Genomic DNA, 25,575 nt, shown 5'->3' with positions numbered 1-25,575 from the left:
AGTTTCATTAAACATAGGCCTATTTTAGGATGATACATATATAAAATCCTTTTACCTTAATAGAAATACTATTTTTGTGAGAATTATGTATCTGATTTTGAAAAAAAAAATTACCTAATGCCACAATTCATCCTCTATTGTCAGGGGGAAATATATGCATTTCATTTCATTCAACAACCATTTATTGAACTCCTAGTATCTTTGGACTGGTTTCAATGAGTGTGCCATTTAACAATAGGCACTGAGGTTAGTGAGATACTATCTGTAGAGGTAAAATGTAATAATAGTGGTGGCAATAAATATTGACACATTTACAAAAGAATCAACAGAATTTGGCAACTGTGATATGGTGCTAAGGAAGCTGAAAAAAAATCCTAAAATTTTTTCAGGTTTAAGTCTTAGGTGACTAAAAGGATGGTGGTATAAAAATGAAAAAAGGCAAGTTAAGAGAAAGAGGTAACTTGACAAAATGAAAATAAATTCAATTTTAGATGCACTGAGTTTGAGGACATGCAAAAGAAAGATCTAGAAGTTATCTGGAAATACATGGCTAAAATGTTTGCATCTAAAAATAGAAATCTGGTAGTCTAATAGAGACACAATAGCTGAAGCTATGGAATGAGATAAGCAAGAGAAAGAGTGTACAGAAAGCAAGAGAACAAGGATAAGACTTAGGAATGTCACATTTAGAGGTTAGAAAGAGAGGAAAGAAGTTAGTTTCAGTTAGAAAAGGGGAGGAGAAAGTACAATATAAGGGAAGTCAAGGGAGGAGGGATAAAAATTTCCAGTGCTGTACAGATGCAGAAGAAGATGCGGTATAAGAAAAAGCTATTGCTTTATTGAGGGATAGGAAGGTAATGTCATTAGTGAAATTAACAAAAACACTTTCAACGAGTGGTGGAGCATAAACCAGTCCTGTAAGGCATTACCAACTGAGCTAGGCAGAAGTAAAACAGAGGCACTAATTACTAACTGTCCTGAGTTTTGCAGTTTCATTTGCATTTGAAAAAGGAAATTTCCTTTTACAGGTTTTTTTTAAATCTATTATCTGTTACCAAAATACTTAATATTCTTTAAATTTTCTTTCCATGACTCATTTGTCAAGATGATTTTCTTCTATTAACAAATACTTTATTTTATAGTGTTGATTTACTAGATATACATTGAAACCTTTTAAAATGACACATAAGAACTTTATACTATCTAGCTTTTTCCTTTCTTTCAAATACACCCATAATTTTCCAACACAAACATGCTTCAGTGACAATGAAGTCTCCCTGCCTCTCTGCTTTTGCACATATTCCCTTTGTGTGACATGCTGTCTTCCTTAATCTAAAAGACTCAGTTGAAAAATCAACTATTTTAAAAGTCTCCCTGACATACTCTTTCCTGTGTTTTTGCTGCAAACAGTTTACAAGCACTACTCACATTTGTAATTATGTGCTTACATGTTTGTCTGCCCTGGCTTGACTTAACTTCAAATCCAGGACTGTTACCCTGCATCATGAGGATTTAGCATGTAGTAGGCACGGAATAAATGTTTGTTGAATGAAAGAATGAACATATTAGGAAACCTTTTAAAATGCAATTGATTTCTCTCTCTTAAAAAAGCCAAGGAAGCATCCAATCTTAAGCATCTCTGCCAAGATTCTAACTAATGCTTTGAGTCTGTTCCATTTTACAGAGTTAAAAATTTACCTTTATGTTTTCGTAAAAAATCAATGCTTTTCTGCAGAACAGTAGATTTGTCCATCTTTCTAGCATTACCAGGAAGCATGGATCCCAGTTCTTTAATGAGAACATTAAATTGATCTCTACGTTTCTTTTCAGATTTGTTTCTAGATACTCTGATGAAATGAAAAATATGCATTTTTTAAACAATCCATTTAATTACACAAGTAGTTTAATATAATGTTAATTTAGACATGACACAGCACGTACTTCTATCAACATAGATGGTAACAAGTATCTCCCAGGTTACCAACAATATACAGTTAATTTGGGCAATAATTTTTCAGCTCAGTTTATTACTAAAGAAAATTTTACAAGTCATACATTTGACAAACATGTTTTTATGAAAATGCCAATAAGAAAAACTGCATTCAAATCACAAGTTTTATTTAATCTAATACTTCCAGTGATTGTTAACTTACATGGTTATTATAAATATATGTACTAAATGAATAAAGACGCTATTCTATGTGAAGCAGTAACCAGTAAACAAAGAGCTATTGAGAAAAACTTGATTATTTATAAAGCAATCATTTTATGATACCTGTAATTATCTGCTTTGAAGTCAGATTTTCTAATTCAGTTTCTGTTTAAGCAAAGCATAATACTTTTCCAAAAGGTCAGAAGATATTTAATTTATAAACTGCATACCAATATTCTAAGTTCTTCCACCTTGCTAATATATCTAAACTCCTAAAGCACATAGCTTTTGGAAATCATTTATTCACTATTTATTTACCATTATATTTATCTATTATTCATTCATTTACTATTTTATATCTCTAATCAAACTACCTTTTCGCTTTGTCCTTGTCATCTTCTTCCACCAACCCATCAAAAATACTACTGTCATCTCTAAAAGAAAGTGGATAGAGAAAGTAAGAGCAGACTCACTAAGCAACAGCAATACTAAAGTAACATGTAAATCAACTCAGTTATGCCCTATGATTTTTGTAAAGTTAATGAGTTATAACATTCAAACTACTAACCTATTTCCTAGTAAACATTCAAAAATCAAAATTCAGTAATAATTATATTTTTAAGCTTATTACATCAATTGTAAAAGTATTTATACTTAGCTATATTATGAACACATCATGCTAAACAAGAATTTAACCAGTTTAAATATCTTGTTTCAAACTTTTAGTAACAGTAAAAACATATAGAAAGTCAGTGTTTGCCATTATATAAAATTATTTTTAACTATAACAGCATAATTTAAATTTTTTCTTAGATATTTACTTTCTAAAACCACAATTACTCGTAAACATCACAATGTAATGCATTAACTTATATTAATACATTTCATTCATTTACTAATTCATTTGACAAATATGTATTAGCACTCATGTGCTCTGTTCTGGACATGTTTAGTAAGCAATGAACAAGACATTTAGCTGCTTTCCTACAGTTTTTCCTTCTTTTTCCTTTTTTTCTGGAGACAGGGTCTTACTCTGCTGCCCAGACTGGAGTGCAGTTGCACAAACATGGCTCACTGCAGCCTCAACCTCCTGGGTTCAAGAAGTCCTCTTGCCTCAGCCTGCTGAGTAGCTGGGACCACAGGTACATGCCACCATGACTGCCTAGTTTTTTTATATTTTTGTAGAGATGGGGTCTTGCTATGTTGACCAGGCTGGTCTTGAACTCCTGGGCTCAAATGATCTTCCTATCTCAGCCTCCTAAAGTGTTGGGATTACAGGTGTAAGCTGCCATATCCAGCTCATTTTCTAGTAGATAGAAACAAGTATAAAAATGGGAGATGAGGCTAGGCGCAGTGGCTCACGCCTGTAATCCCAGCATTTTGGGAGGCCGAGGCGGGCGGATCACGAGGTCCAGGAGATCGAGACCATCCTGGCTAACACAGTGAAACCCAGTCTCTACTAAAGATACAAAAACTTAGCCGGGCGTGGTGATGGGCAACTGTAGTCCCAGCTACTCAGGAGGCTGAGGCAGGAGAATGGCGTGAACCCAGGAGGTAGAGCTTGCAGTGAGCCGAGATCGCACCACTGCACTCCAGCCTGGCCGACAGAGTGAGACTCTGTCTCAAAAAAAAAAAAAAAAAAAAGAAATGAGTTTTAATTTTTTTTAAAGGGGTGATGTTTTAGTTACTACAGTCTGAGTGGTTAGTGGGGGACACGTGAGCTAGGATCTAAGTGACAAGAAGGGGCTGGCTATGGGAAGATGTAAGGAAAGACCATTCCTAAAAAATAAAATCAAGAGCACTGGTGGCTAACTCAACCCTAGGAGCAATATTAAAGTTTCTGCTGATTTATGAGGTTTTATATAAATTCCCTATTCACTCCTTTAGCCACACCTTTCTATGGCCTATAAAGGCCTATATGCTATAAAATGGAGTCACTATTGAGATCACCTGTAACACTCATATCATGGTGGAGGTGCATGTATGAACTTGGGGATTCCATGTAGGCCCTGAAATTTATAAAAAATTGTTATATGTATATGAATTTTCCGAGAACAGAGTTCATAACTTCCATGACATTCAGAGATAAGGAACCCATATTAATAATGACTGCTTTATGTCTGAAAATACAAATGTCATCCCTAGGTGTCATACTATCTAGAATGGGAAAAGCATAATGCCAAATTCATATTTTATCCATCAAAGGCAGTGAAGAAATATCTTTTCCAAGAAAAAGACTATCATTAATTCCGCCTGTAACTATGGCACAGTTCAAAGCTATTGACATGGTGCAGGCAGGCTTCTTTAAGGAAGTTTCTTGCTCCTCACATCTTAAGTTCTGGTGGAGTATACATCTTTACTATCTAGCTCATAAAAAGGGAGAAAAGCTGTCCCCAGATGTCAAAAGTCACTTCTGTGTACAAGTCTAGCTGCAAAACTCTTAAAGAATCCCCAATGGATGGAGCACACCAAACAGTGCAATAAACGCATTAACAACTTTAATGTCAGACAAACCAACACAAGTAAAAATTCCAGATCATATCTTACTAGCTATGTGACTTTAAACAAGTTATTTAACCTCTCTGACCTACAGTTTTCTCATTTGTAAAATCTTGCAAAATTATTGAGGTTAAATAACATGTAAAAAAGTATTCTGTACATTTGCTGTCAGAGTAGATGCTTTAAAAATGTTGTTGGATTATATCAAATTTAAGATATTGACTGTTAAGATCACCACTATTTTATGTGCCCTTAAGAAAGAAAAAAAGAGTGCTACCAATTAAATTATGATAAGAGATGCTAAAATGTAAAAAACAAAGACAACTTAAAGTCTTTTCTTTTCTACTTTTACTTTAGGTTCAGGGGTACCTGTGTAGGTTTTTCATGCGGGTAGACTACGTGTCGCTGAGGTTTGGTGTACCAATGATCTCACCACCCAAGTAGTGAGCACAGTACCCAATAGTTTTTTAACCCTCACTGCCCCCTTCCACCCTCTTCCAAAAATTTCAAGTATTAAAATCAAAGGAATATGGAGATTTACCCTTTTCCCAAGAGTAAGATGTAAAGATTACAATTTTAACTAATGAAATCCTAATTATAGTTACTTCTTATCAGTCACAAATGCTAAGATGCTTGAAGGGATGAAGTTAGATAAGAAGAAAAAGGACTCCAGAAGGTTCCAAGGAAACATTTGCAACTGTCAGAATTTCCTTCAGAGCAGCTATGACCAAATCACTAAAAATTACAAGTCAGGACTCATTTAAAACACACAAGCCATATGCTGCTGACTTTGCCTCTGGAAAATACTGATATACCTTACTTATTTTTTTATACTATATTTGTTTAATACAGAAACTGAATGCAATAGTAATCATGTTTAGGCATAAAATTCCTTCTATCAATTTCATATAGACCATTATTCTAATAGTGCATTTTAAAATAACTATATATAACTTAAAATAAGTCTTCAAAAACATACCTGTCAACAATCGAGCTCATTTTACTACAGCTTACGGTAAACAACATAACATACTACGTTTTCGTCTTGTAGTAGACATTTGTACTTCTCCTTAGGTGAAAAGAAAAATAAATGGTCATTAGTTTTCTAAAAATGTTACTTCCACAAACTTATCTTGAGAAATACTATATGTTATCACAGAGACTTCAAAACGTTTTGTTTGTACTGAAGATCAGAACATTATTTTCAAGCAAATACCTATGGCTGAGGTACATTTGAGGCTTCTTTTCCCCTCCTAAAAAACACCTACAAGAAAAAAAGTAATTCAGGCTCATATTAACTTTCTCTTTACTATCAATCAAAATAAAATGGACATTCTCAATATTCAGTATATATTTGACTATATATCTACAAATAGTCTGTAATAACACCATCTATTCAGCAATAAATATTTGTTGAAAGCCTATTTTCTGCTAAACAGTACAGCAGGCTTTGGGCACATAACAGTGAAAGACACAGTCCCTGTAGGAAAAATTTGCAATTGAGCAGGAAGATAGATATCTAAATAATTATAATAAGAGGTATAATGAAGGTATATACTGTGTAATGCTATCACTGGGCAAGGAACAATTATGTCTACCCGTGGGAATTAGAGAGGGGAAACGAGGAAATATTCTTGATGACAGTAAGTCTGTCAGGGAGTCAAAATTCTTTTTTAATGCAAATATGGTGCAGGGATGGGCAGCATCACCATCCTCTGAGAGCTTGTTTTCAAAGGCAAAATCTTAATGAACCAGAATCTACATTTTCACAAGGGCTCCACGTGATAATGTATGACCACTTAAGTTTGAGAAGCAACAGGCTGGAGGACAGAAACAGGTAATAGGTGAAAGAATTTTAAGCGACAGGAATGGCAATTTGTAAAGGCACAGGCCTTAGTGAGACAAAAGAATATCGTATTTGAGAAACTAAGAGGTTTAGCATTTTCCTTATGAAAAACCTGGGATGTTACAATTTAAAGTTTTAATTACTAGACCATAAAGTTTGAGAATACAAGTGGTAAACTGGCAAAGGCAAGTCAAGTACAGGAGAGTCTTACTATAAAGAGTCTCATACCCAAATTGAAGGAAGTAAAACTTACTGCTTTAAAGCTGGATCACGAGCCTAAAATTTGTCTCTCTATATTCTATAGGTTGAGTACCCCTAATCTGAAAACCTGAAATCCAAAATACTCCAAAATCTGAAAGCTTTTGAGCATCAACATAATGTTCAACATTCAAAGGAAATGCTCAACGGAGCATTTCTAAACCAGAGAAGATTAAAGATATTACAAGAACATGAGATTCTAAACATTCAGTCACTGTTTTCAAATGCACCTTCATGAAAGGAAAGGAGAATAACCCTGGTAACATTGCTGCATTGCCTGTATGGTTACGGCTGCAGAAGTAGAACTGTGAGGGGCTCAGAATGTTTTTTTTTCTTTTTGTTTTTGAGATGGGGTCTTACTCTGTTGCCCAGGGTGGAGTGCTGTGGCATGATCATAGCTCACTGCTGCCTTGAAATCCTGGCCTCAAGCAATCCTGCCACTTCAGCCTCCTGAGTAGCTGGGATTACAGGTGCTCGCTACCATACCCAGGGCTAAGAGTTCTTAAAAGAAAATGAGTGACAGAGTCAAAGATAGAAATAATAAAATAAAAAGGACTAACACCAGGATGAAAAGTTGTGATTTTAAGTGTCTGAGGTAGTATCAGCAGATGGAACACAGAACTACAGAATTTTAGAGGTAGAAGAGAATTTAAAGACCACCTAAGTACATCTCTCTGGTCCAACAGACATATTTATCTTCATGGTAAGAAGTGAGGCTGATTCTATCACTAGAAGAAGAACAGTATAAAAGTCATAGGGCAAATTTCAGTGAATTCAAAAAGAATTGTTAAGAGTAAAAAGTTCAAAAGGCCAGATCTGAGCCTTATAAGGCACCCAGTAAGCCATCAGTATGGCTTAATTATCAAAAGGTAGAAAATAAGACAAACTACCAAAAAAAGGGCAGGGGGTGGTGGTGGGGACTAGGCAACGCCAAGAATTAAGGGTTATACTACAGGAAAAGCCTTGCTGACTACTAGAAGGGTGAATCCAATATAGTTTAGAAGATGCAGGCTGATGCTTTATTAGGCTGTTTTACTATTGTTGTTAACAATATTCTTCTAAAAATTATTTGTCGTCCAGCTAATAGAACAACGTAAGATCTCTCTCTCTCTCTCTCTTTTTTTGAGACAGGGTCTCCCTCTGTGGCCCAGGCTGGAGTGCAGTGGCGCGATCTCATCTCATTGCAACCTCCGCCTCCCAGGTTCAGGCGATTCTCCTGCCTCAGCCTCCTGAGTAGCTGGGATTACAGGCCTGGACCACCACAAGCCAGCTAATTTTTCTATTTTTAGTAGACATGGGGTTTCACCATATTGGTCAGGCTGGTCTCGAACTCCAGTGATCTGCCCGCCTCAGCCTCCCAAAGTGCTGGGATTACAGGTGTGAGCCACCATGACCGGTCAGATATAACTCTTAACAGTCTAGCACAAGATCTTCATCTTTCCAGCCAATTGACATACACATTTTACTTAAGGGAAAGGAGTAAGTAAAATAGGCTGGACATGCACCCTAGAGCAAATGTTAGAAGATTTCCCTAAACTTTTAAAAATGGTGTCAAATTAACTTTAACAAGACAAACTGGTAAGGTGGAACAGCCAAAATACTTTGTTTGCAGACTACTGCAAGTCCCACGCTTTCAATTCAGAAAGAGACTAGCTAGAGTCACACTTGTCCATGCTGTGGAGTCTAAGGATACAGATGCCATGCCACTTCCCTACACAAGCTGAAGTGGAATGTCAAACATATAATCTAATATAGAATAAATTTCATTATTTTTTAAGTTCGACATTAGACCACAAAGATACGCAATGTCTTCAAAAGGATCAGTTGCAGTTACTGGAATCCAAAATTCACCAGTTTTATTTAAAAAAACTAAAATAGTATAATTGGATTGTTTATAACACAAAGGATAAATGCTTGAGGGGATGACATCCCATTTTACATGGCATAATTATTACATATTGTATGCCTTTATCAAAACATCTCATGTACCCCATAAATAAATATATATACTAGGTACCCACACAAATTAAAATTAAAATTAAAAATTCCAAAAAACAAAGTTCCCCAACTATAAAGGATCAAGTTACAGCTAGGAATCAAATGCTCCTTTACTTAAGCAACTTGAGATCAGAGTCATCTGGTGATATGACTTCCCAGCTCAACATGTATCACATTACTATTTTATTCATACACATGCACATTTCCCCAATTTCTCAATATCATAATTTTGGTTAGGTGGTTATATTTGGAGTTAACATCATTATGACTCCGTAAATGCCAATTCACAGCTAAGCCATATAGTATACTATAATTACTTTTCCTTTTGAGCAGTTTTTCCTAGAGTTACCATTTTGTTGTTTACCTAGTTTTGTTTATACTTACTACCAACTTAACTACAAATTCTTCCCTGTCTGTATCTACTATTTCTTCAAACACATTACACATTCTACCAATTTCACCTTCTCACAGCAGTATCTCTAGAAATCTTCCAACCTGTTTCTATTGGGACTGGAAACTACCTACTAACCTGAGGACAAGCTGTCTTCTTGTGATCATTATTCATCATCATCCTGGTGATTCCCTGGGTCTCTAGTTAGGTCATATTCCCTGTTACTTGTATCCTATGCCTTCATCTTTTTTAGTTTACTTCTTTATTTTTGTTGAGTAATTCCTCCAATAACTGCCTAAGAAAGGGGACATGACAGGTAAATTTTTTAAGGCTTCGTAAGTCTAAAACTGTCATTAGTCTATCCTTAATCAATAGTTTAGTTGGATACTGAATACCTGGTTGAAAATCACTTTTCCTTCTGAATGCTGAAGGCTCCACTATCTTCTAGCTTCCAGTGTGGTGTCAAGAAGTGCAAAGCCATTCTGATTACTGATCCTTTAGATGTGACCTGTTATTTATTTCACTCTGGAAACTCCCTTGTTTTCTAAAATTGAACAGTGATGTGCCCTGTTTTGGCTTGTTTTTATATCTGTACTGGTCACTCAACAGGCTTTTCCTAACTGGTAACTCATGTCCTCTAATTCTGGAGAGTTTTCTCGAGTTGTTCTCTATTCTTTGTTTTTCCCCTCTATTTCCTCTCTCTCCTTCTGGAGCACTTATTTGAACACTGGAGATCCTGGACAGTTGTAATTTTCTTATTTTTTCTCTACCATTTTCCATTTCTTTGGCTCTTTGCTCTACTTTCAATAGATTTTATTTTTCAACCTTTCCAATGAGTTTTTCATTTCTAATTTCATTTCTTACTGTTTCTCGTTCATATTTCATGGATATAGCATCCCTCTTACCTTTATGTAAGGTTTGCGTTTAATTTTCGCCCACCTAACTGCTCTCCATTTCCCCTAACTTGGTGTTTTACCTTTTGGTTTGGCCTTTGTCTTGCACATAAGAGGTTTTTCCTCAGCTGTCTACTGATCTCTGAACATGAGCTCACATTTAAGGGTAAGCGCTAAAAAAACTGAAGCTCTGTGTGATACAGCTTGCTGACTGTTAACTTTACTGTAGGGCTATCAGGCTGAAATATTTCTTTGGGGAATTCTCAATGTCAGAATCTTTAGATCTTTTAAGATGATTATAATTCAGAGAAAATAATTATGTATCTTCTCAACTCTTGCCTGAAGAGTATAAAAACCTGGTACCCTGGGTTCTTAACCCTTCTATTTTTAACATGTCACCCCCATTCTCAGCCATGTTTGTGGCTCCTTTATTTTATCCTTACTAGGGAATAAATCTCCAGACTTCTGCTAAGATAGGAAAAAGGTGGCTGCCTTGGTTCCAAAGTTAAGAAAAGGATCCATGGAATATAATTACCCCTTAAATAGATTTGCAACAAATCATCCTGTTTTAGTTCCACCATCACTCCTATTTCCAGAAATAGTTTTCAATTCACGAAAATTATAGAGGTTCTACAGTGCCAAGAAGTTTGTTTCAGCTTTCCCACAGCAGGCTTAGGATCCTGGGATTTGCAAGAAAGTTACTATGCTCCCTTTTGCAGTCCCAAATTTTGTTGCTACTGTTTCTTCTCCATTCTCTCTGTCCTGTTTTGTCTTTCGTAAAAATCTTCTTACTTTAGCTTCAGTGAGGTTTCAAGAGAAAATAAAATTTAATTGTATTGTTTGCCATCTCTAGCAGTTTCCCATATTCTTTCATCACTCTTAATTAGGCTTTCATCCCCACCACTCCACTCAAATTGCTCACTCTTATTAGTTATCCCAAATCTCCATATTGCCAAGTCTAATGGCTGTTTTATTCTCTATTTGACCGTTAAGCAATATGTGATGTAGACGACCACTTCTGCATTTATTAAATACCTTCTTTTCTTGGTTCCAGTGACAGAATATTCTCCTGCTTTTGTACTCATCTTGCTGGCTGCTCCTTCTCCTCTAATTAATACTGGCATGTGCCAGGGCTGAATCCTTCTAAATCTGTATACACTTCCTAGATAAATCACACTTCTACATGCCAATGACTCCCAAATCCACACCCCTAGAATAGATTGTCAAATGCAGTCAGATATCCAACTGCTTTTTAGACATTTCTACAGATTTTAAAGGTGTCCAAAATGTCATATACTTAAAACAGAACACTTAACTTTCTTCTGTAAATTTGCTTCTCTCCCAGTTTTTTCCCCCAACCTGATCTCCATATATTCTCCCCATCATTTACTGTATTCCAGTCACATTATGCTCTTTATGTTCCTCAAACATTTCATTGTCTTTCTTGTTCTCACTATCGATAAAGCTCGTCTCTCAGATCTTCACACAGCTGGCTCCTTTTGCCATTCCGATCTCAATTAAAATTCCCCTTTTTCATTTAGGCTATCTCTGACTGCCTAATGAAAGCAGTCACCGGTCTCTACCACATTATCCTTTTTTTTGTACACGTAAGACAAGGTCTCACTCTGTCTCCCAGGCTGGAATGCAGTGACACAATCACAGCTCACTGTAGCGTCAACCTCCTAGGCTCAAGTCCTCCTGCCTCAGCCTCCCAAGTAGCTGGGATCACAGGCATACGTCATCATGCCCAGCTAATTTCTAAATTTTTGGTGGAGATGGGGTCTCACTATGTTGCCCAGGCTGGTATCAAACTTCTAGGCTTACACAATCCTCCCACCTCAGCCTCCCAAACTGCTAGGATTATAGGCACAAGCCTTACAGTGCCCAGCCTTACACTATCCATTTATCCATTTTAATTCTCTGCACAGTACAAACCACAAATTTCTCACTTGTGTATTATTTGTGTTTCTCACTTGTGTATTATTCTTCTTCTAGAAGGCGGTTCTCATGACAGCAGGGACAGCTTCTGTCTTGTTCATCACTGAATCCCCAGTATCTAAAGTTCGGAACATAGCTGGTACTACGTTTGGTGGTAAATTAACACACAAAAATTTTTTTAAATTAAACTTTCCTTAAATTAGTGTGTCAAAATAGTTGATGGATTCTTTTATTTTTCTGGAAAAATATCATTTTATGATGCATTCTAAGATGCACCTTTCTTTACCTTTTGTACTCCTTGGATCTTTTAAACTGATTCTTCAGGAAACTATAGGTTCAAGGTACTCTTCTATATGACCAACTATAAGTCTCAGAATTCTGTTTAAACAAGAAAAAATGTTAGATTTATTCAACTTACATAGAAGTTTATCATTAAAAGGGTTTTAAAATAATTTTTAAAAATAAAATTTAGAACTGTCACAAAAATGTATATAACCAATTTTAAATTCTATAAATTGTTTCTAAAAGAAAACAAAATAACTTAAAACATGAATAAACTAAAACAATCACTTAATTCTGGTACAGAAGTTAAAAGATAAAAGTATTAAAAAACTGTAACTATAAAAATGTTAATGAGTATACAACATAAAAGGATAACACTGTGACATCAATAACAAGGGGAAGAGTAAGAAAGTTACATTTTTACATGCAATTGAAGTTAGATTGTTATACGCTTAAGACAGACTGTTTTAACTATAAGGTGTTTTTATATATAAGCCCCATGGTAATCACATGTGAGGACTGACACAAGAAAATGAGAGGGGAGTCAAAGCACAACTACAAAAAAGAAAGAAAGAAAGAAAGAAAGAAAGAAAGAAAGAAAGAAAGAAAGAAAGAGAGAAAAACAGGAGGAAAGGAAAAGAGGGACAACAGCACTACAAGAAAGACAGCAAGCCCTTCTCTATCAGTAATCACTTTAAACATAAATGGATTAAACTCCTCAATCAAAATACATGGAGTGGCTGAATGGATTTAAAAAAAAAAAAGAAAGATCCAACTGCATGTTGTCTCCAAGATTCACCTCAGATTTAAGAACAGAAGCTGAAAGTGAAAGAATGGAAAAATATATCCCATGCAAATGGCAGCCTAAAGAGTCTAAGTGACCATACTTAGATAAAATAGATGTAAAGTCAAATACAAGAGACAAAGAAGGACATTATATAGTAATAAGAGTCAATTCATTAGGAAAATATAGCAATTATAAATATATATATATATACACCCAACATCAGAGGACCCAAATATATTAAGCAAACATCAACAGAACTGAAGGGAGAAACAGCAGATACAATAGTAGCAGGAGATGTCAATACCCCACTTTCAATAATGGACAGATAATTCAAGAGAAATCAAGAAGGAAAGCATAGATTTAAACAGTGTATCAGTACAGTCATCCTTCGTTATCTGACATGGACTGGTTCCAGGACCCCCCACCAAATATTCATATCAAAATCTGCAGATGCTTAAGTCCCTTATATAAAATGATGTAGTATTTGCATATAACCTATGTGCCTCCTCCCCTATACTTTAAATCATCTCTAGATTACTTATAATGCATAATACAATGTAAATGTGATGTAAATAGGTGTTATACTATATTGGTTTCTTAAATTTGTATTATTTGTAAATGGTTTTATTCTCTGAATATTTTTATCCACAGTTGGTTGAATCCACAGATGTGGAACCTTCAGATGCAGAAGGCCAACTGTATAGACCAAATGGACCTAACAGACATGCACAAAACATTCCACCCAACAACAGCAGAATACACATTATTCTCAAGTACACAGAGAACGTTCTCTAGGACAGATCACCTAATAGGGCACAGAACAAGTTTTAACAAATTTAAGGTTGAATTATACTAAATATCTTCTCTGATCACAGTGAAATGTCAGAAGGAAAACTAGAAAATTCATAAGCAGATGAAATTCAAACACACTGTTGAATAACCAAAGAGTCAAGGAAGACATCAAATGAGAAATTAGAAAACATCTTGAGACAAATGAAAACACAACATACCAAAATGTATGGGATGCAGCAAAAGTGTTCTGACAGGGAATCTTATTTCAGTCAATGACTGCATTAAAAATGAAGAAAGATTCCTGTCAGCAGGTGTGCTAAAAAAAAAAAAAAAAAAGGAAAGATCTCAAACAATGCAACTTTATACCTCAAAGAACTAGAAAAAGAAGAACAAAGCCCATAGAGAGCAGAAGGAAGGAAATATGATTAGAGTAGAAATAAAACAGTGAATAGGAAAAAAAAAATCAACAAAACTAAGAGTTGTTTCTTTGAAAAGACTAACAAAATTGACAAATCTTTAGCTACACTAGGAATAAGAGAAGACTCAAAATCAGAAATAAAAGGAGAAATTACAACTGATGTCACAGAAATAAAAAAGTATTTTTTTGAGACAACTCAATAAATATACACCAACAGATTAGATAACCTAGAAAAAATGGATAAATTCCTAGAAATATGCCATCTACCACGAAGGCTGAATCATGAATAGAAAAATGTGAACAGAGTTCACAGCAGATTTATTCATAATGGTCTAAAACTATAAACAACCTAGATGTTCATTGACAGTACAATGGATAAACAAAATGTGGTATTCATATAATGGAATGCTATACAACAAAGAGAAGACTGCATGCAACAGCACAGATGACTTTACAAGAGAGTACATAGTTTTTTTAAGAATAGACAAAGTAATCAGTAAGTCAGAATGATAAAATAAAAAAAGAAAATCTGAGCAGACACATATAACTTGTAATTATATTGAATCAAAAACTTCCCAATGAAGAAAAGCCAGGACCATATACATGACTTCACTGAAGAATTCTACCAAACAGTGAAAGAATTAATACCAATCCCCCTCAAATGCTTCCAACAAACTGAAAAGGGAACATTTTCAAACTCTTTATGAAGCCAGCATTATGCTGATATCAAAGCCAAAGACACCATAAGAAAAAAACTATAGACCAATATTCCTGATGCATATTGATGAAAAATTCTCAACAAAATACTACCAATCCAAACGCAACAGTAAATTAAAAGGATTATACCACATGACCAGGTGGTATTTATCCCTGGGATTTGAGCAAGGTTCAACATATATTAATAAAACCAATCCATGTGCTACACCACATCAACAAAACAAAGGATAAAAATCGTATGAGGGATCTCAATTGATGCAGAAAAAGCATTTAACAAAATCCAACACCTATTCATGATAAAAAAAAAAAAAATTCAACAAACTAGGAATAGAAGGAATTTATAAACCAAGAAAAGGAGGAATTTCTCTTTCTTAAAAAATAAATTGGTTTGAAAATTATGCCCTTTGACCCAGTAATTTCACTTTGAGAAATAAGAAAATAATCAAAGATGCATCTAAACTTTTATATTCATTGAGATATTATTAAAAATAATAAAGCTAGGCCAGTCACAGTGGCTCATGCCTGTAATCCTAGCACTTTGGGAGGCTAAGGTGGGTAGATCACTTGAGGTCATGAGTTCAAAAACAGCCTGGCTAATATGGTGAAACCCCATCTCTACCACAAATATAAAAATTAGCTGGGCATGGTGGCACACGCCTGTAATCCCAGTTACTCGGGAGGGTGAGGCAGGAGAATCGCTTGAACCCAGGAAGCAGAGGTTGCAGTGAGCCGAGATAGCGCCACTACACTCTGACCTGGGTGACAGAGCGAGATTCTGTCTCTAAAAAAAATAAAATAAAATAAAAACAGTAAAGCTACAACAAATTTAAATGTCTAACTGCATTAACAGTGGCATGAAAATATATCAGACATAAACCTGAATATAGCAAAAGTATCAACTGTGATTGCTCCTAGGTAGTTTATGGATGGTGTTTTTTGTTCTTTCTTTAGTACTTTCTAAAATTTCTCCCATGAACATGCATTACTTTTATAATCAGAAAACTTAAGTGCTGCATTTTTTTTCTTTTTCTTTTAATTGTCCAATACTAGAGGCCTAGCTATACATGAGGAGGCAAATAAGATAAAACACAACCTGTTATCTATTCCAGAGAACAAAAACTTAACAGAGACTATTTTTCTAGTCATTTAAAGAAAACAAAGTTTCATCTAGTTAATAATTTTAAAATTATTAATTAAAAATGGCTAACTCAGGAATTTGAATTTTAAAAATTAAAACTACAGTTTTTCCCTAACCTAATAACCTACTGACCCACTGACCTACTTTGGAATTTAGGTTTGTTAATTCTGATACCACAGGTATTTCGGGAACTGATGGATCTATTAACATTAATTAAAAGTAGTGCTGAAATTTAATTGACCGGTATAATACAAAACCTAAGGAACAAACCTTAACTACTTTTATTACCATTTATGAAAAATTCTAACTTGCTTCTGCAGATGACTGATTTTGTATTATAACTGAAACAATAATTATTTCTAAGAGAAAAACTATTTTAACTTGCAAAGAAAGGCCCAAATATTTAATACTTTTTAGATTCGTTGTTTAATGTATGAGGAAAAAATGAAATTAAACAGTGGTTCTCAATTTATTCAATACTGAATGTATTAGCCACCTCTACAACCGATATAAGATATTGGCAAAATAAAACACATATTTGGTTTTACAGCTATCTCTACAATCAATTTAAATTTGAAAACTGACCTGTAAGAATAAGAACCACATCCCAAACCAGTTTTATGAACCAGACCTCTTAGAACCAGAGAGGATTCTGGCTCAAGACAAACATCAACTGACACTATAACTCTAGCCTGCTGAATGTCAAGATGTGAGATATTCACTAAACCTCATTAAATAAACAAAAACTAAAAAATTAATACAGTTCTCTTAGTGGGACAATACTATTCCAACGATTCAACTAATATATATTTTTCAAGTAATGTCTGAGCTTTGTATTCATATAACAGACAGATCTTGCCCACAGAGTATAGGAGCACCTTATCCCCTTTTCAGAGATAAGACTGAGGCCTACATCTGTCCTCAGCCCCAGGTAAGCCCCACATAAAACCTGAAGGTGGAGGGAGAGCACAAGCCTCAGAATGAATTTCACATGTAATCAGGTACCATAAACCTGAAGCTATACGACTCTACACCTGGCCTTCATCCTGACACCAGCAGGAAGAAAGAGGGAGCCCTGTGGTAGGCAGAATAACAGCCTCCGAAGAATGCCCATTCCCTCTTCCCTGGACCTTATGAAGATGTTACGTCACATGGCAAAAAAGGACACTGCAGATGTGATTAAGGGTAAGGATCTTGAGATGTGGAGATTATCCTGCATTATCCAAGTGGGTCCAAAATAATCACGTGAGTTCTTAAGAGGAAAGGACCTTTCCTAGCTGTGGTTTGATATATCAGAAAGAACGGTCAAAAAGATGGCAAGTTAAAGGCATAAGAATGATACAATGGACCATGGGGACTCGGGGAGAAGGGAAGGATAGGAGGGGGGATGAGGGATAAAAGACCATACATTGGGAACAGTGCTCAGGTGATGGGCGCACCAAAATCTCAGAAATCACCACTAAAGAACTTATCCATGTAACCAAACACCCCCTGTTCCCCAAAAACCTACTGAAATAATAATTCTTTTAAAAAGATGCAAAGTTGCTGGCTTTGAAAGTGAAAGAAGGTGGCCACAAGCCAAGGAATTCAGGTAGCCTCTACAAGCTGGAAAAAACAAGGAAACAGATTTTCTCCTGAAGCCTCCAGAGAGAAATGCAGCCCGCTGACACCTTGGGTTCAGGTCAGTGAGATTTGTGTTGGCCTTCTGAGCTGCAGAACTGTAAAACAATAAATTTGTATTGTTTTAAGCCATTAAGTTTGTGGTTATTTGTATGGTAGCAACAGAAAACTATACAGAATCCGGTTTCTCTCGATAAACCTGGCTCTCACCAACACTTCCCTTTCAGTATTTACAGCAACCTGCATAGGAGATCATCAAAGAGAATCCCATTATGCCCTCCATTCTTTTCACATCAGTCAACAAGAAATGCCCAAGACTCCCAAGTCATCCCCCATCCCTATATACTTTCATCCCTATATACTCTGTATGTCCCTACACTGACCCCTTTTCTCTTCCTCCCCCAATTCCCGAAATCCTTTCGCAGTGTCTTCTGGAACTCATGGTACACATCGTCGTTAAAATATCCTATTTCCTCAGTATTGTTGTTGCACACTCTTCACCTTACTTGCTCCCAGCTGTAACCTCTCTCCCCTCTAGGAGTTCTGCTCTAACTCCAGCCCTTTCAAACGATGGCTTCTCTCTCATGTGAGATAAAATATATTTACTCTCCCATATCTCAGATGACCAAGCCCTGTTGGTGGGGTGAACCTCCTTGTAACTCACTGTCATTTCTGAATTATTCTCTCCCTCCCTAAAACCTTAGCTTTGACTCTCATGCCACCAGACTACATCAGCTATTATCCCCTCCTTATTGTAGTCATTCACAAACCCCAGGATAAGCCCCTTCACTCCACGAAGGGTGCGACCCTCTCCAATACCTCTTTTGAATTTCAATGTACACAAAATGATCCCCCAAAACTGGCCAGTGAGTTCCTTGATCTCTTCTGCAACAATTTTGTGTTCCACCCCACCTCCCACTCATTCTGCTAGTGTTACCCCAGAATTCACCATTACTAATATCCAAAAGACCCTCCGTATCCTCAATTTTAAGCACCTAACCCCTCTCTCACAAACTGGGATAGCATGTGATCCACCTGATGCAAAAAGACAAAAAACACAAACATTTTTTAAAAAAAACAAAAAACTGCTGGGCACAGTGGCTCACACCTGTAATCCCAGTACTTTGGGAGGTCAAGGTGGGTGGATCACCTGAGGTCAGGAGTTCAAGACCAGCCTGGCCAACATGGTGAAACCCCGTCTCTACTAAAAATACAAAAATTAGCCGGGCGTGGTGGCAGGCGCCTGTAATCCCAACTACTTGGGAGGCTAAGGCAGGAGAATCGCTTGAACCCGGGAGGTGGAGGTTGCATTGAGCCAAGATTGCTCCACCGCACTCCATCCTAGGTGACAGAGTGAGAGGTCGTCTCAAAAAAAAAAGAAACAACCAAAAAACAAAAACAAAAAAACTGACAATATAGCTCTAACTTATTTATGTTGGGTCTTTAAAAAGAAAAAAAAAACTGTGCCAGCTCATAATCTTTGTTGGAGCCTCAGTTTCTCTTCCTAGTAAAGGCACAAGGGAGTAAAGCAAGTTTATTTGACATGGTCGGGAAGACTAAACATAGTGACAGTCAATGATTGGTTATGTTGTTAATTACCTTCTATGAGAAATGCTTCATTCTTTTTCATGTTTCTCTAAACTCTAGCCTTCCTTTTGACCACTGAGTCCTTTATACACTTATCATATTGATAAGCTATTCTGTGGCAAAATGTAATGATTGCTTACCACTTCAATATAGTTCAAGTTGTGCTGACTATAAAAACTTTTTAAAATTCCAATTTACAGTATTTACTAACACAAACACATATAATGCAAATAATGAAAAACTTGTTCAGGGCTCTAAGGCTTCTGAAGATTATTTATCACATTCCAAGACACCAATTTTCCTTTCTAGCTTTAGTCTTATTTCTCCTTCCTCATTTCCCATTCTATTTACTGTACACAGACTCCTTATTCTCCAGCTACACTAAGGAATCACGTCACCATTCCTAGATAGTAGAAAATAAAGACCTCTACGTAAAACAAAGGTTTGTCCACCAGTACCCAATATATTATCAACATAAATATCTTAATACAATAAACTGGAATTGACCTTCACAGAAAATCATATTGTCATTCACATCAAGATTCAACTAATCATGATATAAACTTTATGTTATTAGTGAAAAACTGAAGAGGTACTATGTGTTTCCTATGGCCTCTATAAAAATTATCACAAAGTTAATGGATTAAAACAACACAAATTTACTACCTTACAGTTCTGTTGGTGAGAGCTCAATACAGGTCTCACTGGGCTAAAATCAAGGTGGGCTAAAATCAAGGTGTTGGCAGGGCTGAATTCCCTCCTGTAAGCTCTAGCAGAGAATGTTTCCTTGCCTTTTCAAGCTTTAGAAGCCACTCATATTCTTTAGCTCATAGCTCCCTCTACTCCATCTTCAAGCCAGCAGGAGGCCAAGTCCTTCTCGGGCTGCCATTTCTTCTGCCTCTTTCTTCCCTTATTACATTAAGCCCACACGGATAATCTAAGATAACCTCCATATTTTATGGTTAACTGATTAGCAACCTTAATTATTCCTTGCCATGTACCCTAACATAGTGGCAGGTTCCAGGAATCAGGATATGAACCTCTCTGAAGGGTCAGTATTCTGCCTACCACGTACCATGGACCAAGAAGTCTCTGTTTGGCAAAGACAAAATCAAATATTTTTTGAGGGGAAAGATGAAACATCAAAGGATAATTTGATCTATTAATAGATAAAAGACTACAGTACTATGCCAGTAGTTCTTAACTTCTGAACTATCTTAACCTTTCATATTTCTTAAAGGGAATTGGAAAATAATGTGTATGACAATTCAGGCTGCATGCGTTCAACTGTAACTAAAGTCTAACTTTATTGCTATATGGTAGCAACAGGCTCTAGGGATATTCTTCTGAATGGAAAAATCTGTCAATGTCCAAATGAATACTAGCACATATTTCCCCTTTTGGAAAACTAATTGTTACACCATAAACACATATGATGTAATTTATATGCACTAAACAGATTGTCCAAAAAAGATGAATTAAACCCCAGACTTTGCAGAAGCCTATTTTTTAAAAGGGCAAATGTATGTAGATTTCTGAGATGGATCTCCAGAAAAAAAAAAAAGAGATACAGAATTTTATCAACCTAAAAGAAGTACAGAATTTCATTAGTACTATAAATCCTCTAGGGACCTCTTAGGAAATCGGATTATTAAGTAGTACTTTGACAATGCTAGGTTTAGAGCTAATTCATGAGTTGTTTAATAACATACAACTAATATGTATAAATATAATGACAATGTTTGACATATTATGTACTACATCTATGAGGTCACCAGAGCCACTTAAAACACCACCAAAAAATGCATCAATTTTCAAGGCCACAAGTATTCCCCTTTGTGCAATAATCATTTCACTGAAAAGACAGTTGTTTTGACTTATTAAAACTTGGGTAAACTGCCAGCTGCTTTTGTGTAGCCAAGTAGGCCCGGCAAATTCAAAATCATCTGAAAAGTATTTCAAAGAAGTTTAGATGCATCCTGAACCACAGATAATTCAGAAAAAAACTACCATAAAGCATGTCTTCTTCACTAAAATAATCATTATATCTAAGTTTATATTTAGGAAAAAATGTAATCCCTTTGAACTAGAAGATTTTGCAATATATAATTTATACATATGTTACCCATTTCTGCTTTTCTGTCCCTATTTACTTTCAAAGCTTTCAAATTTAAAAAATTGATCTATCTAGTTCCTTATTATAATTATTATTATTATTTTAACCCACTGACTGTTTGATCCTTACCCTAAAATGACAAGGTGTGGAAAATGGCAGGCCAAGACCATATCTCAATCTGTGGAGTGGCAGGGGAGATGGGGCTCAAACTGCATAGGTCTTTGCATCACGTAAGTAGGAGTAAATATAGGATAAATGAGGACGTGTAGATAGTACAAGAATCCACCAGCCAGAAGGCCTGTGACCAGGTTTCACAGAATCCAACATGGACATAACAAGTATATTATAGAACAGACATATACTCTTGATACAGAAGACACGAGATCTGATGGGATTTCTACTGATTCATCTTTAAGCTCACTGACTCTTCTGTCATCTCCATTGTTACTGAGCCCATGCAGTACTACTGAGCTCAAGCAATCCTCCCACCTCAGCCTCCCAAAGTGTTCAGATTACAGGCATGGGCCACCACATCTGACCTCCAATGTTTCTTAATAGCTACAATTCTTCTAAAGATATGCTTTCCCTCTTAACTATTTGGTAGTCCTGGAATATAATCTGTACAGAAAAAGATTAATAAATGGTTGACTTTTTCCTTTCACTTACCAATTATTTTCAGAATAATAAATTGGTGTATATGAGGGTTTTTTAAAACAATTATTATGAATTCTTGAATTACTACATTTTTGTGTATTTCAGTGTACTATAATCATTACACTTTTTAGTATTTATTTATATTAAAATTTGTCTTTTTTTTTTAAGAGACAGGATCTCACTCTGTCACTCAGGCTAGAGTGTAGTGGCATAATCACAGCTCACTGCAACCTCAAACTCCTAGGCTCAAGTGGCCCTCCTGCCTCAGCCTCCCAAGGAGCTGGGACTACATGCATGAGCCACCATGCCTGGCTTATACATATTTTTTTAAATTTGTCAAGTGCAGTAGTGAGAAGAGGGGGAAAGAGTAGAACAAGGAGTTCAATCTGTAACGGACTGTGAACAATCAAATGAAATAACCCATTACCTTTAGACTAGTCATAGTACACATTTTTAAACCTATTTTTATGGGAAATTACAAATATACACAAAGTTAGAATAATAATATAATTAATCCTATATATCCTTCAGCCAGTTTCCATAATTATCAACTCATGGCTAATCAATCTTGTTTCATCTGTTTTGCTCCTTCCCTTCCTCTCCACTCTTTCGGATTATTTGAAGCAAATCCCAAGTACTGTGTCATTCCATCTGTAAACAGTCCAGTATATTGGTATAAACTACAAGGGCTTTTATAAAACATAACTACAATATCATTATCATATCTTACGAAGTCAACAAAAGACATATAAGACCTTTTTTTACACGCAAAATAACAAAACGCCCTGAGAGAAATTATAAAAGTCTAAATGTAAGAAGGCATACAACCTTGCAATTGATTGGAAGTCTCAACACTGAAAAACATCCAATATCTCCAAATTGATTTATAAATTCTACACTAAGCTAGACAAAATCCAATCAGGTTTGTGGCGGGTAGTGCGGAGGACTGCTTATAAGCTGAGTGCAGAATTTTTATTGAAATTCAAAGGATCACGAAAGCCAAGGTAATTCTAAAGAACAAATTAGAGGATTTAAACTATCAGATATCATGACTTATTATAAAGCTACAGTAATTAAAAGAGTATGGCAATGGCACAACAGACAGACCAACAGAATAGAGTCCAAAAATAAATCCATGAATAAACAGTCCCTTGCATTACAACAAAAGTACTACTGCATTACGGTAGGGAAAGGATGATCTTCTCAATAAATACTACTGGAACAACTGGACTTCCACACGGAAAATAAAATGAACTATGAGGCTTACATATATCACACATAAACCTAAATGCAATAGTTGTAACAGTCAAGTTTATAGAAGAAAACATAGATAACATCTTCTTGGCTTTAGGGTAGGCAAAGATTTCTTAAATGAAACATAAAAAGCGTTAACCATAAAAAAATTTGATAAAATGGACTTCATTAAAATTAAGAAATTATCTTAATCAAAATACACTACTAGAGTGAAGAAGCAAGCCAAAGACTAGGAAAGATATCTTCAATACAACTGAACAACTGAAATTATCTATTTCTGGGATAATCAAGACAACCAACTCAACAGAAAAATCAGCAAAAGACATAAACAGTCATATCCCCAAAGAGGATATTCAAATGGTCAACAGGCATTTGAAAATATTCTAAGCCTTTTAAATCATCAGGGAATTATGAATTAAAACTACAATAGACCTTTACTACATATGCTCCATAAGAGCTAAAATTAAAAACACTAATAATTTCAAGTGTTGGTGAGGATGTAGAACAATGAGAACTCTTTGTACACTGCTAATGGGAATGTAAATTAATGTAACTACTTTGGAAAACTAGGATAATCTCCTAAAGCTAAACAGCCAAATACCTTAAGACCCAGCAATTTCACTCTTAGGTGTCTACTCAACAGAAATGTGTATACATGTGGACCAAAAGACATGCTCAAGAATGTTCACAGAAGTATTCTTCATAACAGCCAACACTAGAAACACCCCAAATGTTCATCACAGTAGAATAAATACTGACATATCCATACAATGAAGTATTTCACAGCAACAACAGAAAAGATGAACCACTGCTACATGCATCAACATGGATGAGTCATAAACAAGATTTTAAAAGGCTAGGCACAGAATTCAAAAATAGACAATACTGAATGAGTCACATAATAGTTATCTTTGGGAGTGTGTAATAACTGTTAAGGGGCATGAAGGAGGCTCCTGGGTTGACGAAAATGTCCTATATCTTATTCTTGATATTAGTTAAATGGGTGTTGACTTCATAAAAATTCATCAAAATGACAATCAGGATTTATGCACTTTATAATATGTGTGTTATAATTTGATGAAAGAGTAAACAAAAAAAGTTAGTGATATCACGTCAGTCCCTTGATTTTTTAAATTTAATTTTTTTTGGTTATTTGTCTATGAAATTAAAAAGTCTAGTAAAGCTAAGTTCTACATCAGCCTGCCTCTTTGTGGGTACTAAAAGTCATGTTCACGTTCTTTCTTAACACAATTACTGAGGAATTGTCTTGGTATGTGGATCCTTCCCATAACATGAGATCAACAGAAAGTCTAGCTTGAAGCTAGAGTTATCCAATATTCACAAACTAGAAAATTTTAACACTGCAGGTACTTCTTCTTAGTGTAATTATAAACAATCAATTTTTCTTTATTACGTTCCAGATCACTAGTTTCCACAGTTTCTATTTGGCAAAAAGAGGTTAAAAAAAAAAAAAAGGAGGGCGCAGTGGCTCACGCCTGTAATCCCAGCACTTTGGGAGGCCAAGGCGGGCGGATCACGAGGTCAGGAGATCGAGACCATCCTGGCTAACACAGTGAAACCCTGTCTCTACTAAAAATACAAAAAAATTAGCTGGGTGTGGTGTCGGGCGCCTATAGTCCCAACTACTCGGGACCCTGAGGCAGGAGAATCGCGTGAACCCGAGAGGTGGAGCTTGCAGTGAGCCAAGATTGCACCACTGCACTCCAGCCTGGGCGACACAGCGAGACTCCATCAAAAAAAAACAAAAAACAAAAAAAAACAAAACACAACTTGAGGCTTCACATCTAAGCTTAGTTTTAGCTGGAATTGAAAACACTCAGCAAATCAAGGCAATGTATCACAATAAGGTTGTCATAAGAATGAAATAAATATTAAATGTAAAGTGCTTAGAATATAATGCCTCAAAGTAAATGCTCAAAATTGTATTAATACCGTTCTAAGAAACACATGTAACAGACCCTTATTCTTGAATTTCCTTCAAAATATAATAAATATATGGTAGTAAAACCAGACCCACTTTTAAACAAAGTATTTTTATGGAGCTGAGAACAAAATCAATTTTTAATGAATCTGAACTGAACATATTAAAGTACAGGATCAATAAAAACTTAGTAAATTGTACTCAAGAATTTTTTAAGTTCTAAATTATACTTATTGGTATTTAACTATGACCCTATGATTAAAATAACTGAGATAATCAGGAAAAATACTGCT

General features: G+C 35.6%; 1 protein-coding gene across 16 annotated transcripts in view; it reads right to left on the bottom strand.

Annotated features, from left to right (window-relative positions):
* CLOCK (clock circadian regulator) overlaps nucleotides 1–25,575 on the bottom strand; it is a 117,021-nt gene that overhangs the window by 49,047 nt on the left and 42,399 nt on the right. For 8 of the 16 annotated variants that reach the window (XR_010111977.1, XM_055111543.2, XM_034958799.3 and 5 more), the window contains 4 exons: nucleotides 12,262–12,353; nucleotides 5,631–5,720; nucleotides 2,527–2,586; nucleotides 1,699–1,847 (listed from right to left, as the gene is read on the bottom strand). Coding sequence is in view for 14 of the 16 variants with exons in the window: in XM_055111543.2 (XP_054967518.2) it covers nucleotides 1,699–1,847; nucleotides 2,527–2,586; nucleotides 5,631–5,677 (256 nt within the window). In the remaining 2 variants the exon portion in view is untranslated. Of the gene's footprint in view, nucleotides 1–1,698; nucleotides 1,848–2,526; nucleotides 2,587–5,630; nucleotides 5,721–9,282; nucleotides 12,354–25,575 lie in introns of those variants that run through there. The other 8 variants (XM_055111544.2, XM_055111540.2, XM_063603817.1 and 5 more) reach the window with 4 other exon arrangements.

The sequence above is a fragment of the Pan paniscus genome, chromosome 3 (assembly GCF_029289425.2).
Source record: "Pan paniscus chromosome 3, NHGRI_mPanPan1-v2.0_pri, whole genome shotgun sequence".
Taxonomy (NCBI): Eukaryota; Metazoa; Chordata; class Mammalia; order Primates; family Hominidae; genus Pan; species Pan paniscus.
This window is presented reverse-complemented; position numbering and strand designations above follow the sequence as displayed.